Source organism: Corythoichthys intestinalis, chromosome 1 (genome assembly GCF_030265065.1).
Source record: "Corythoichthys intestinalis isolate RoL2023-P3 chromosome 1, ASM3026506v1, whole genome shotgun sequence".
In the NCBI taxonomy this organism is placed as follows: Eukaryota; Metazoa; Chordata; class Actinopteri; order Syngnathiformes; family Syngnathidae; genus Corythoichthys; species Corythoichthys intestinalis.
In genome coordinates this window covers 13,108,323-13,123,040 of record NC_080395.1, presented here as the reverse complement: position 1 = coordinate 13,123,040, position 14,718 = coordinate 13,108,323, and the positions used below count along the sequence as shown (strand labels likewise).

The window sequence follows — 14,718 nt, the reverse complement described above, 5'->3', positions numbered from 1 at the left end:
TTTATCAATTCATTTATAGCATAGAATTTAAAACATGAAGTTGAATAATGATTTGATCATAATGAATAAAAAATATATAACCAACATTAATATGTATTTCATTGATCAAAGTCAGAAACAACCTGCTTTAGTCCAGGCTTATTGCCAACAGCGACCTCTCCTGGACGTTCCTTCTCTTTGCCTCGATGCAGTTCTACCTTGCATTGAATGCATTCTTCTTTCGTAGCTTTGGAATAATTAGGTCTCATGGCTAGCAAGATAAGCTAAACCAAGTGAGCCTGAGAAGCTTCAGTGCTTTATTAAAATGAACCGATTCCATTATTTTGTTGCCTGATGGATGAATTTAAACGGAAGCAGTCTCGTCAGTTGGATAAAGACCTTACGTCCAACGTATTTATTTCCAGACAAACCTCTGAGCCTCCAAAATGGAGTTATTGATAGTTATTAGTCAAATACCGATATGTTTATCATACTTTTGGAGTCCAAACTCTCCGACATAATACACTGAATTTTCAGCACCTGAACGTTTTTACTTCCGGTTCACTTGACGCAACAAATGTGACTGTGCACCTTTCGGGGACTTGCAGTCCTTTCGTGTACTCTTCTGCTAACCAAACGAGCTCCTTTAAAGCATTCTCATCGGCTAAATACCGAAGTAAGCGTTTTATTGGACAAAAAAAAAAAAAAAAGTCCCGTCTGAAAGCTTGTTGGAAGTCGTTTGGCTTTATATTGAAGTTTAACAGGCTTACATAACTTTGTTTTGTTTAGCTTAACTTGCTAGCCAAGACACGTTAAAGCATTTCGATCGCTTTTACTTCATGCTAACACCGATTTGTTAATTTTGTTTACAGGTCACGACAAACAACTGTAAAACTAAACAAAATGAAGGTAAGATCACAACATTAGTTAGGATGACCAAACGTCGTCTTTTGCCCGGACAAGTCCACTTATTACGTGCTCTCCGGAGCGGCCGGTGTTCGGCCATTCCTAACAACGCGGCGAAACGTCCTACACAATGCTCAGCGCGCTTGCGCATGCATCCACACGCATGCGCACATGGGTTAGAAGCGGCGTGTACTCACTATTTTTGTTTTTATTTAGTTATTTAGAACCTTTTCACTGCCTCAAAGATACCTTTTGCATGTATTACCCTCTCATACTTTTAACCATTGTGTTTTTTCTGTTAGTTTTGAAGCAGTTGACCACATTAGTCACTAGAGCTGAGAATCTTTGGGCACCTAACGATTCGATTACGATTACGATTCAGAGGCTCCGATTCGATTATAAGACGATTATTGATGCACTCCCCTCCTTTTTTTTTTTTTTTTTTTTTTTTTTTTTAAATGTTTTGTACATTAGTTCCAAAATTGTTCAAAAATACTCTCAGGCTAAACCAAACTACTATTTCAGTATCAAGTTAACATATAGCAGAAAACAAATATACAAAAAATAACAGTATATAAAAAACTCTAGTCCCCATTCTATATCAGCAGCTTTAAACTACATTTAATTAATTTAATGTTGTGAATCAACCGTTAAAGTTGTTAAAATTGCTCCCGTTATTCCATAATTTTCCTTTTGTCTACTTTCGACATGTGAAAGTTTTAAAACTATTTTAAAGATAGATTCAAGTCAATATTTTACCGATTTAGGAGTATTTTAGATAAAAAGTTAATTAGGTTTGCTTGGAAGGTTCGCAACAACAGCCTTGCAGGGAAGTGTACTGCTTTAAGATGGCAGCCGTTTACTAACGCCCGCATCTAGTTTTTTGCAGATGTGCTGCTAACGCTACCGAATCTATATTGCATGTAGTCCTATATAAAGGATATCTACCGTAACATTATGTGGATGTACTTTGTAGCAGCTTTTCGGCAGCAGTCAGGTATGTTTTGTTTTTTTATCTCGTGGCATGAGTTGAGCTAGAGCCGTGAGTTGAGCATTGGCATTACCCGAGGGGCCGGGTAATGAGAAGCATGATGTTTAGCTACTCTCGCTCCGTTCCTCATTGCGTTCCGAAGACCGCGCGGCGCGCTGAGTGTGTTGTATTTCCGCTTTACTTGGCATATTTCAATAATCGGAATTTGGATGTTTGTGAATCGTTCTCGAATCTTCCACGGCCGAATCGCGAATAATCTAAGAATCGGAAATTTTGCACACCTCTATTAGTCACGTAGCGTATTTGAACTGTCCTTATTTTATATAACTACTTTTAAGTGTTTTCTGAAGGCATTTTTTAGTACGTTATTCCTGTATGCATCTAAACAAAACAAGTTTAGAGCACACGGTAGTACTTTAGGAGTCAAATTCGACTAATGTAGGACGTTTCGCCGATGTAGCAGATTTTGGCAGAACACCGGTGTTTTGACAAATTTTACAACCCATAAAAAATAGCTACTTTGCGGTACTGCGCATGCACGTAACGTTAAAAATGGCCGCGAATGCAGCGATTCCAAAGTTAACACTACAAACTTTCTTTTAAGAAAGGAACATTTACTTAAGCTTGATGGTGGAATGACATGTAGAAAAGTTTTCCTCAGACCGTGTTAGCTGCACACAACAACTGCACCTCGCTCTATCACTGTTAACGACTTCGCCGTGTTGTTAAGTATTAATTTATGCCATTTTCGTGTTTCACATGTATGCTTAGTATGTATCTAGTTTAGCTAGCACCTTCGGACAACATGGAGAGTCCAACTGAATGTAAAAGAGGGCTTTTTCAGCGCCACAAAAAGATTTGTAAAGCAAAATTTATAGGGAGCAAATTTTGACAGAACACCGGTGTTGTGCCGAAAAATAGCCGCCCCGCGTGAAATGTCCCCCCTGACGGGAACGCCCACACGTCACTCGTACAAACAGCTTTTTCTTACCAATCGATGGACACGGAAATGACTTTCTTGTACCGTGAATATGTATTATTTTACTCTGCTTGAACAAATAAATCTTGTACTGTGAATATGTATTATTTTACTCTGCTTGAACGAATAAATGTCACACCTGCGCGATTGTCATTGGGATACGGTCGTGAAAACCTGTAGACCAATGCATTTCTGTTCAAAGATGGTTATGTGGCCCAGTCCACAATTTGTTAATAAAATACAGTACTACTATTTTGTGTAATTTATTTAAAACTGATTTTACAGTCGTAAATTCATTACTGTAATGAGTCCATGAAAACATTTGATGTTTTCACCTCAATAAAGCGTTTTAAATAAGCGCTCCCATCAGGGGGGACATTTTACGCGGGGCGGCTATTTTTCGGCACAACACCGGCCAGATTTCATAAATTCATGAAAATGTCCAGTTTTTATGATTTTTCACGGGACCACTTTTAAAAGAATCCCTCCGGCCACTCTGAGGCAGCGCCTGTCTGCGTTTATGTGGCTCCAACTAGTAGAGGCAGGAGAAGGACTACATCTTCTTCTTGTTTTTTGTTGGCAGTTTACCCTTTGTTTGATGTGGAATTACCACCACTTAACGACGTGTGACAGTTTGGCAAGAAATCAGACTACAGCAAGAAGTTTTAAGACGTGGCTCCATTCACCTTTCTGTGTTTGGTTTCTCTCCTGTTAATGTTGATCACATGTCTTCTGTTGTATATTGGGTTATTTGTGTACACAGAGATGCAGTATATTTTACGAGTCTTGTAATTGTTCTGCGTTCTTTTATTTGGTTGAATGTTGGTATTACATTTTAAGTAGCTGTGTTTGTTATGAGTTTTTTTTTTTTTTTTTTTTTTTAACGATAAATACCGTATATAATGGCAACTGTTGACTTCTGTCGGAGATTTGTACTGGCGTAATCTGTAAAATCCTGTTTGGTGTCGCATTGTTGCGCTGCCGATGATTGTAAACTTTTATAGCAAAGTTTGATTTTGCCTTGCCCGGTACTCGCTAATAGGGTAGCTATCAGTGCGCTCAGCCACGCTTGGCATTATGGGCAACGTAGTTTTGAACTGCTGCATTTGGAAACATGCTGGTTGAATAGCTTGTCAGTTTATTTCGGTCATTGTTTGCGTACAATCTAGAACATTGAAATAGAATAAAGATTGAGTGGGAATAACAATTTGTCAATGACAATTGTCATGATAGTAATTTATAAAAATGTTGAGTTGGTACATAGGCTACTGTGCGTGTGTATTGACTGGACAACATTTCCATGGGTCTGCATTATTTATATATATATATATATATATATATATATATATCAGGGGTCTCGTTAACCGGATATTTTCCGTCGTTGACCGTTTTTTTAAAACGTTGACGGAAAAAACTGAAGTCCGCCCGTCATTTTGACAGGTTGCAATTCACACCCCAGACCACAGGGTGGCGAGTTAGCATATTAATTAGCTATTGTCTCTCTTAATGCATGACGTCGTTGGCTATTCTGTCAGAATATTGTAGCGTCACCGGGGTCTGGCGGCAGCACCGTGATTGACACATCAACGCGAGGTTCTTATTGGTGCACCCGGTGTGCCAGCGCGTGATCCAATTGGTGGACTAGATTTCCGCCTGTGTATAGACAAGTTTTCGAGGTACCGGTTTACTTCCTTATGTCTTCCTTCCCCTTCCGTTTCCGCCTGTTTACCATTGAAGTCAATGGCGGTGGAATCGAAGTTGGAAGGTCTTTATACAAGATCCCGGGAATGTTATTTTGATGTAGGCGGGTGGAGAACCAAGCCAAGGCCTCCATGCTTCGTACCATGTCGTTTTCCAAACCATTGGTGCTCGTACTCGTCATACAGGAGGGAGGGAAGGAGATGTACAAAACTGACAGCTCCTGCAGTCATGCCCCCGCTGTTATGGAAGGTAATGTGCTCTAAAAATACGAAACCTAAAATCTGGCGCATGAAACGACTTGTTGCCTTTGCTATTGATATTACGATGATGATTGTAATTACGAAGTTTAATTGTTTTTACAACAACTAGCTTCTGCTACTGCTGCTATCCGCCTGTTGCTAATCGTGTTTGAATGCACCGCAAGTGTTACAAGTTTTTATTCGTTTGTTTACAGCTGGGAAACGCTGTTGTAAAAGGGAAGACAACTTGACTTGTACGTTGATGGACATATATCGAACATATATCGTTTGCGTTCCACAATGATGATGACAGCTCGACTCCCGGGAGAGGCCGAGAGAGAGGCAGGAATTGTGACAGACTGTGGTTCGCCGAGATCGCCGTGATCCAACTACGAACTTGTGAACGGCAGCATCTTTAAATATATGCTATTGGAGCTGGAATTACCGAGGACGGGAAAAAAGCACATCTAAATGCCGCCGAGGGCCTCCGTGATGTCGCTATTTGTTCACGAGGCTCCGGAGCTCTGCGGTCTGATATCACATTCTCGTATGCTATTTTTGCAATACTTTTATAAATGTGATTTATTGACCTGTTTTGGAGTGCACCAATCGTTTTAAAAAAAACAAGAAATGGAATCATGTCTAAATGTTTTATTGCGATCAATGCCTGCAATAAAAAAAAAGAATGACATACTATCTGTGTTAACATCATATGTACATAACCTTGTAGCATTTCCTTGTAACAAAACAATCCATGTCAGCCCTTCTGCAGTCGGCAAATGTAATATAACTTGTAATTTCACCACATTTTGGTCACTAATGGCCGTAGTATCAATCCATTCCTCACGTTAACACAGGCTGACCGTTGTTAATAATTTTGTCCACGAATGATCAACGAAGTGACACGAACTGCTATCCAATCTCATCTAGGTATCATCTAGGTCGTGCTGAATCAATTTTTGAAGATTCCATGGGTTGCTCTGGCTTGATTTCGTAGTTTTATCGTCGTCAATACACTGCTAATACACTGCTACTCAACCGGACCGGAAGTGCGAAGCAGACATTTTCCTAGATGGCGGCGCCCATATTTCGCTCAGGAAACTTGGCACCAAACGATCACCACAGACTATGTAGTAGTCATTTTATATCTGGTAAGATGCATTTAATATATATTTAGAAGATTTTGGGCTGACAACCACAATTAAGATCATTGTGTGACGTTGGTGATTGGGGTCTATATGGTTGCCTCTTTTTCTTTGGGAGTGGAGTTGTTTTGTTGGTGTTGTTGGCGGTAAGCAGAGTAAAAAGAGGGAGAAAAATACAACTTCAGTGTCTAATTTTTCGCCGCCAAGCAAGCGTTACAAAATTAAAAATGAATGAAAACTAAATACTATTGAATGTCATCATTATCATTTTAAAAATTTCAGTGACTGGTAAAAATAGATTATGACCGGATTTTTATGACCCTGTCAGTCAAAATGACAGACAACGAAAATGTCTAGCGCAACCTCTGATATATATATATATGTTAGGGCTGTCAAACGATTAAAAATTTTAATCGAGTTAATTACAGATTAAAAATTAAATCGTAATTAATCGCAATTCAAACCATCTCTAAAATACGCCATATTTTTATTTAAATTATTGTTGGAATGGAAAGATAAGATACACGATGGATATATACATACAGCATACTGTACATCAGTATTGTGTTTGTTTATTGTAACAATAAATCCACAAATGGCATTATTAACATTCTTTCTGCTAAAGTGATCCACGGATAGAAAGACTTGTAGTTCTTAAATGATAAATGTTATAATTACAAGTTATAGTAATTTTATATTAAAACCCCTCTTCATGTTTTCGTTTTAATAAAATTTGTAAAATTTTCAATCAAAAGTAGAGTTAATATAATAAGAAGAATAGATATAACAATAATAAAGATAGAGTGAAAAGTTTTACGTGTATTTTGTATAGCTATTTTGATATGGAATGCCAGTTCATTTTGCATTGTTGTTTAACTGTGTGTCAGAATAGGGCCTGATTCCTATAGACTGAAGTGCTTTTCTTTTTGTGAACATTTTTTTTTTTTTTTTTTTGAGAGAGAGATAGGAATATTATTTTTGTTGTGCTTTCACTAAACGATACTTATGTTTGTTGTGAAGGAGAAGCTTATGCCAATAAACGGCGCGGTCCAAAGAACGCCTGTGTCCACTCGCCTTTACTGTATAATACATATCTTACCCAAAATAAAACAAGAGACACATAATTGCCACTAAAAGAAAGAAAACTTACCCAAATATGTGTGGAGCACAAATAGCAATTTCCATTGCATTGTGAATACAGCATAAACGTCTCACAACTACTAATTCTCCCACGTTTCGAAGAAATAACATGAGTATGGAACGGCGCTGCCCCCAAGCGGCCGGTGGCTATCTCTTCACTCTTAATGTCCATAAACGGCCTCATTGTAATGTTTGAGGCAATATGCCAGCGGGTCATTCATTGCATGCGTTAATTGCGTCAAATATTTTAACGTGATTAATTAAAAAAAAATAACGCCCGTTAACGCGATAATTTTGACAGCCCTAATATATATATATATATATATATATATATATATATATATATATACACACACACACTCACGGCCACTTTATTAGGTACACCTGTCCAACTGCTTGTTAACACTTAATTTCTAATCAGCCAATCACATGGCGGCAACTCAGTGCACTTAGGCATGTAGACATGGTTTAAGACAATCTCCTGCAGTTCAAACTGAGCATCAGTATGGGGAAGAAAGGTGATTTGAGTGACTTTGAATGTGGCATGGTTGTTGGTGCCAGAAGGGCTGGTCTGAGTATTTCAGAAACTGCTGTTCTACTGGGATTTTCACGCACAGCCATCTCTAGGGTTTACAGAGAATGGTCCGAAAAAGAAAAACTATCCAGTGAGCGGCAGTTCTGTGGGCGGGAATGCTTTGTTTATGCCAGAGGTCAGAGGAGAATGGCCAGACTGGTTCGAGCTGATAGAAAGGCAACCGTGACTCAAATAACCACCCGTTACAACCAAAGTAGGCAGAAGAGCATCTCCGAACGCACAGTACGTTGAACTTTGAGGCAGATGGGCTACAGCAGCAGAAGACCACGCCAGGTGCCACTCCTTTCAGCTAAGAACAGGAAACTGAGGCTACAATTTGCACAAGCTCATCGAAATTGGACAATAGAAGATTGGAAAAACTTTGCCTGGTCTGATGAGTCTCGATTCCTGCTGCGACATTCGGATGGTAGGGTCAGAATTTGGCGTCAACAACATGAAAGCATGGATACATCCTGCCTTGTATCAACGGTTCAGGCTGGCGGTGGTGGTGTAATGGTGTGGGGCGGCGGACTCTGTGTGTTTTGGGGGTGAGAGTACGGAATAAAGTGTATTTACTTTATCCACAGCTAATGGGTTCTTTGTGTCAGAAAAAATGCAACATGAAAATCTGGGAAAAATGTCGACTTTGACAAAACTTTTTTTTTTTTTTTTTCCATCCAGAGTCCCGCAGACGTCACTGTAGAAGATCATCATTCTAAGAAACATGATCCCCTCCGAGTCAAACATGAGGAGTCCGATATGCCTTGTATCAAACAGGAGGCGGAGCCAGAGACCCCCTACATCAAAGAAGAAGAACAGGAAGATGAAATCCCCCAGTTTCCAATGCGTGTTAGTGTGAAAATCGAAGAAGAAGAAGGTCCAAGCGAAGAGAGCGGAGCAGCAAAATTTTCGAGCGACAGCTCATTTCAGCACCTGACAACAAAAGGAGAGGGACAATCGCAAACAGACAGCCTCTTAGCACCGCTTTCAGACAGCGACGACGTAACGTCACACTCTTCTGACTTCAACACTGATGAGGAGGAAGATGACTTTGACCAAAATGCTTCGGAATCCTTAAACAAGTCATTGAAAAAAGACACTCAAGAATGCGGAATGAGGAAGGCTTTTCCCTGCTCACTTTGTGATCAAACATTTTCTTGGAAACATCTTTTAAAAAAACACATTCGTACACACACTGGGGAGAAGCCTTTTGGCTGTACATATTGCGATAAAAGATTTTCAACGAGAAGTCATTTAAAACAACACACACATACACACACTGGAGAAAAGCCTTTTGCCTGCTCACTTTGTGGCAAAAGATTCACCCGGAAGGGACATTTAAAAACACACACACTCACACACACAGGGGAGAAGCCTTTTGCCTGCACACTTTGTGATAAAAGATTTTTTCAGAAGACCAATTTAAAAAATCATCAGCATACACACACTGGAGAGAAGCCTTTCGCCTGCACACTTTGCGATAAAAGGTTTTATTGTAAGGCTTATTTAGAACTGCATCAGCGTACACATAGTGGGAAAAAGCCTTTTGTCTGCACAACTTGTGGTAAAAGATGCGCCAACAAGGGAGATTTAAACAAACACACAAGGACACACACTGGAGAGAAGCCTTTCTCCTGTACTCTTTGCGTCAAAAGATTTTCAACGAGAAGTCATTTAAAACAACACACACATACACACACTGGAGAGAAGCCTTTCTCCTGTACTCTTTGCGTCAAAAGATTTTCAACGAGAAGTCATTTAAAACAACACACACATACACACACTGGAGAGAAGCCTTTCTCCTGTACTCTTTGCGTCAAAAGATTTTCAACGAGAAGTCATTTAGAACGACACACACGTACACACACTGGAGAAAAGCCTTTTGCCTGCTCAGTTTGTGATAAAAGATTCACTCAGAAAGGAAATTTAGTCTTGCACGAAAGAATACACACTGGAGAGAAGCCTTTTGCCTGCTCACTTTGCGGGGAAAGATTTTCTCAGAAGGTAAGTTTAGTATTGCACACAAGAAAACACACTGTGGAAAAACCTTTGAATTGCAATGTGTGACCAAATATTCTGATTCCTGCCACGCATATACAGTGGAAAAAGTATTTCAATTTCCTGACGCAGTTTCCCTTCAGCCTCTTTTTGAAAAAGTTGTTCTAATGACTTTGCAGGTCCTGTTCTTTTTAACAACTGTCCAATATTCTGATTTTCTTAATTGAATGAATTGACGTTATATGTTTTTCTTTTGGGATTGTTCCATACTGCTTTCTAAAGCCCACGGGCGTAGGTTTGGTCTCAACAATGGTAGGGACGCTATAACAGCATAGCCTGCATATACACTTTTTGCTGGGGACGGGACATTAATAAGACCAAACAGATTGGGTGAACGTGGGTCTGGGCTACATTTATCACAAATATGCTGATGTGTTGCCTACGTAAAAATGAAAGTTAAAATAGGTATTTTCAAGGGAGAAAATGGGGGAAATCCCTCTTTCTTCATATAAAGGAAATTTACAGTGGATGTGTTTTTGTGTTTTTTTTTTTTTTTAAAGAAATGTTTGCATAGGCAGCAAATAACATTTTTAAATGAATAACGGAGAAAACTAATAAATTTAATCAATGAATAAATGCACAGTTGAAGTAACGTTAACGGTAGAAAACATACAGTACAGGAGGAAACTTCTCTAAGCTGCTTCCAACTCGAGTTTTGCAGGTTAGTAAGTTCACACAGTTTAATGTTATGCTAACTGTGATGCAGGTCGGACTTTAAGTAACAAAATTAGTGGCTGTTCCCCACCTCCACAACATTGACGTGTACTTACAGCTGCTGTTGTTGCTGGCCGAAAAAAAATTCTAATGTCCCTCGTCTTTGAAGGGGGTGGAGGAGGCGGCAAGTTGACTTGTATTTCTGTCGGGGTTGTGTGAGTATGCGTGTTTGTCCAAGACATCAGCCAACCAAACGTGCGTTTGAGGGCAAAAAAATAGACCGGCACATTCAGCAGTGAAAAGGGGTAAATGTAGGCCTGAACATAATGAAAATACAGTAATTCACTTAATAATGGAAGGGTCAATTCTATTCTTACAACCTATGTGAAGACATTATTGATTATCATTAATAATTATCAATTAATATATAATCAATAATTATATAATTCAAATACAGTTGCTTAAAAGTTGGTGGGGACAATTTGAGTATCCTGAAAAGTTGGTAGTGTTATGTCCCTACCATCCCGATGCAAACCTCCACCCTTGCTAAAGCCCTTTTCAGACTTGTGTCCCGTTAAATTCCCGTGTAAGGTGACGCAGGATTTAAACGTGTCATACCTTTGACACATGGGGAAATGTCCCAGGAATAAACCGGGTTGTATGTGTGAAAGTGGGTTCCCGGGTTGGCGTCTCGGCGCTCTCTGTGCGGGGAGGGCGGCTGGCGCGATGTTATAACCAGAGCATTACGTCATTTTTGGTCGGCATCGGCTGTCACATTCTGTTGGTCAGATCGTGTTTTGTTACAGAGCGTTCCCGACGTCGTACCTGAAGTCTATTCAAGGTAATCAAGACTGTATTTTAAGCTCAGGCGATCCAAGAGAAGGGTGCCGAGATTTCAACTTGCTGGGCGCCATTCGACACTTTGTACTCTTGAATGTCGTGCATTTGCTGGCTTGTCAACCGCCCTTCTTTTGAAATCCTCTACGTTGTGCTGGCATTTGGGTATATTTATTTTGTTATCGGTTCTCTTCCTACCGCTTAGGTTAATATTATTGATCCTCGCCGTTTTCACGGACATACAGTGGCTTGCAAAAGTATTCGGCCCCCTTGAACCTTGCAACCTTTCGCCACATTTCAGGCTTCAAACATAAAGATATAAAATTTTAATTTTTTGTCAAGAATCAACAACAAGTGGGACACAATCGTGAAGTGGAACAACATTTATTGGATAATTTAAACTTTTTTAACAAATACAAAACTGAAAAGTGGGGCGTGCAATATTATTCGGCCCCCTTGCGTTAATACTTTGTAGCGCCACCTTTTGCTCCAGTTACAGCTGCAAGTCGCTTGGGGTATGTTTCTATCAGTTTTGCACATCGAGAGACTGACATTCTTGCCCATTCTTCCTTGCAAAACAGCTGGAGCTCAGTGAGGTTGGATGGAGAGTGTTTGTGAACAGCAGTCTTCAGCTCTTTCCACAGATTCTCGATTGGATTCAGGTCTGGACTTTGACTTGGCCATTCTAACACCTGGATACGTTTATTTTTGAACCATTCCATTGTATATTTGGCTTTATGTTTTGGATCATTGTCCTGTTGGAAGATAAATCTCCGTCCCAGTCTCAGGTCTTGTGCAGATACCAACAGGTTTTCTTCCAGAATGTTCCTGTATTTGGCCGCATCCATCTTCCCGTCAATTTTAACCATCTTCCCTGTCCCTGCTGAAGAAAAGCAGGCCCAAACCATGATGCTGCCACCACCATGTTTGACAGTGGGGATGGTGTGTTCAGGGTGATGAGCTGTGTTGCTTTTACGCCAAACATATCGTTTTGCATTGTGGCCAAAACGTTCAATTTTGGTTTCATCTGACCAGAGCACCTTCTTCCACATGTTTGGTGTGTCTCCCAGGTGGCTTGTGGCAAACTTTAAACGAGACTTTTTATGGATATCTTTGAGAAATGGCTTTCTTCTTGCCACTCTTCCATAAAGGCCAGATTTGAGCAGTGTACGACTGATTGTTGTCCTATGGACAGACTCTCCCACCTCAGCTGTAGATCTCTGCAGTTCATCCAGAGTGATCATGGGCCTCTTGGCTGCATCTCTGATCAGTTTTTTCCTTGTTTGAGAAGAAAGTTTGGAAGGACGGCCGGGTCTTGGTAGATTTGCAGTGGTCTGATGCTCCTTCCATTTCAATATGATGGCTTGCACAGTGCTCCTTGAGATGCTTAAAGCTTGGGAAATCTTTTTGTATCCAAATCCGGCTTTAAATTCTCCACAACAGTATCTCGGACCTTCCTGGTGTGTTCCTTGGTTTTCATAATGCTCTCTGCACTTAAAACAGAACCCTGAGGCTATCACAGAGCAGGTGCATTTATACGGAGACTTGATTACACACAGGTGGATTCTATTTATCATCATCGGTCATTTAGGACAACATTGGATCATTCAGAGATCCTCACTGAACTTCTGGAGTGAGTTTGCTGCACTGAAAGTAAAGGGGCCGAATAATATTGCACGCCCCACTGTTCAGTTTTTTATTTGTTAAAAAAGTTTAAATTATCCAATAAATGTTGTTCCACTTCACGATTGTGTCCCACTTGTTGTTGATTCTTGACAAAAAAAAAATTAATTTCATATCTTTATGTTTGAAGCCTGAAATGTGGCGAAAGGTTGCAAGATTCAAGGGGGCCGAATACTTTTGCAAGGCACTGTATCGTTTTGCATTGTGGCCAAAAAGTTCCATTTTGGTTTCATCTGACCAGAGCACCTTCTTCCACATGTTTGGTGTGTCTCCCAGGTGGCTTGTGGCAAACTTTAAACGAGACTTTTTATGGATATCTTTGAGAAATGGCTTTCTTCTTGCCACTCTTCCATAAAGTCCAGATTTGTGCAGTGTACGACTGATTGTTGTCCTATGGACAGACTCTCCCACCTCAGCTGTAGATCTCTGCAGTTCATCCAGAGTGATCATGGGCCTCTTGGCTGCATCTCTGATCAGTTTTCTCCTTGTTTGAGAAAAAAGTTTGGAAGGACGGCCGGGTCTTGGTAGATTTGCAGTGGTCTGATGCTCCTTCCATTTCAATATGATGGCTTGCACAGTGCTCCTTGAGATGTTTAAAGCTTGGGAAATCTTTTTGTATCCAAATCCGGCTTTAAACTTCTCCACAACAGTATCTCGGACCTGCCTGGTGTGTTCCCTGGTTTTCATAATGCTCTCTGCACTTTTAACAGAACCCTGAGACTATCACAGAGCAGGTGCATTTACACGGAAACTTGATTACACACAGGTGGATTCTATTTATCATCATCGGTCATTTAGGACAACATTGGATCATTCAGAGATCCTCACTGAACTTCTGGAGTGAGTTTGCTGCACTGAAAGTAAAGGGGCCGAATAATATTGCACGCCCCACCTTTCAGTTTTTTATTTGTTAAAAAAGTTTAAATTATCCAATAAATGTTGTTCCACTTCACAATTGTGTCCCACTTGTTGTTGATTCTTGACAAAAAAAATTAAATTTCATATCTTTATGTGTGAAGCCTGAAATGTGGCGAAAGGTTGCAAGATTCAAGGGGGCCGAATACTTTTGCAAGGCACTGTTATTCTGTGTTATTCCCGTTATTTTTCCGCGATCGTGTGTGTTTTTGTTTGTATTTAATAAACCCATGAACGCATCCCTCTTTTGTTGTCTGCCTTGAGGTACAACCTTGTTTCCACAGTTGCGGACCCTAACATTGGCAACAAAATAAACCACACATTTCCGAAGATGGACGATGGACTCTCTTCTTCGGCTCTCCAATCCAGAGGCAATTTAATTTTGTTATAATTTTAGTTAAATTTGCCATTTCCAGTTTACCATGTTGTAATATTGATGTGTGTTTACCGCTTTTCCTCTTACTGCGAAAAAAGAGGAAATTACGATCGGCCCGCTATGATATTCACGTCATGAGTCTTAGTGCTGTGACCCGGGAATTGTAAACATAAGTTCAAGGCAGACATTTTCAAAGATGGCGCAGCCATATTTTGCTCAGTAAACTTGTCTATATATAAATCAACTTGAGACTACAGTCACTTGAGGACATAGCCAATGTGTATTTTTCTTTGTATTTTCAATTTGTTTATTTTATCAATTCATTTATAGCATAGAATTTAAAACATGAAGTTGAATAATGATTTGATCATCATGAATAAAAAATATATAACCAACAATAATATGTATTTCATTGATCAAAGTCAGAAACAACCTGCTTTGAGTCTAGGCTTATTGCCAACAGCGACCTCTCCTGGACGTTCCTTCTCTTTGCCTCGATGCAGTTCTACCTTGCATTCTTCTTTCGTAGCTTTGGAATAAT

At 39.9% G+C, this 14,718-nt stretch overlaps 1 protein-coding gene across 2 annotated transcripts; it reads left to right on the top strand.

Annotated features, from left to right (window-relative positions):
• The first annotated feature begins 567 nt into the window (after nucleotides 1–567).
• Nucleotides 568–11,470, top strand: LOC130924274 (zinc finger protein OZF-like). Of its 2 annotated transcripts, XM_057850729.1 has the most exons (4): nucleotides 568–655; nucleotides 852–888; nucleotides 8,336–9,141; nucleotides 9,310–11,470. In XM_057850729.1, the coding sequence occupies exons 2-4, from the start codon at nucleotides 883–885 to the stop codon at nucleotides 9,719–9,721; spliced, it is 1,224 nt and encodes a 407-aa protein (XP_057706712.1). In that variant the 5' UTR covers nucleotides 568–655; nucleotides 852–882; the 3' UTR covers nucleotides 9,722–11,470. The 2 variants fall into 2 exon arrangements, with proteins under 2 accessions (XP_057706712.1, XP_057706705.1); XM_057850722.1 differs by having other exon boundaries at nucleotides 8,336–11,470.
• The last annotated feature ends 3,248 nt before the right edge of the window (nucleotides 11,471–14,718 follow it).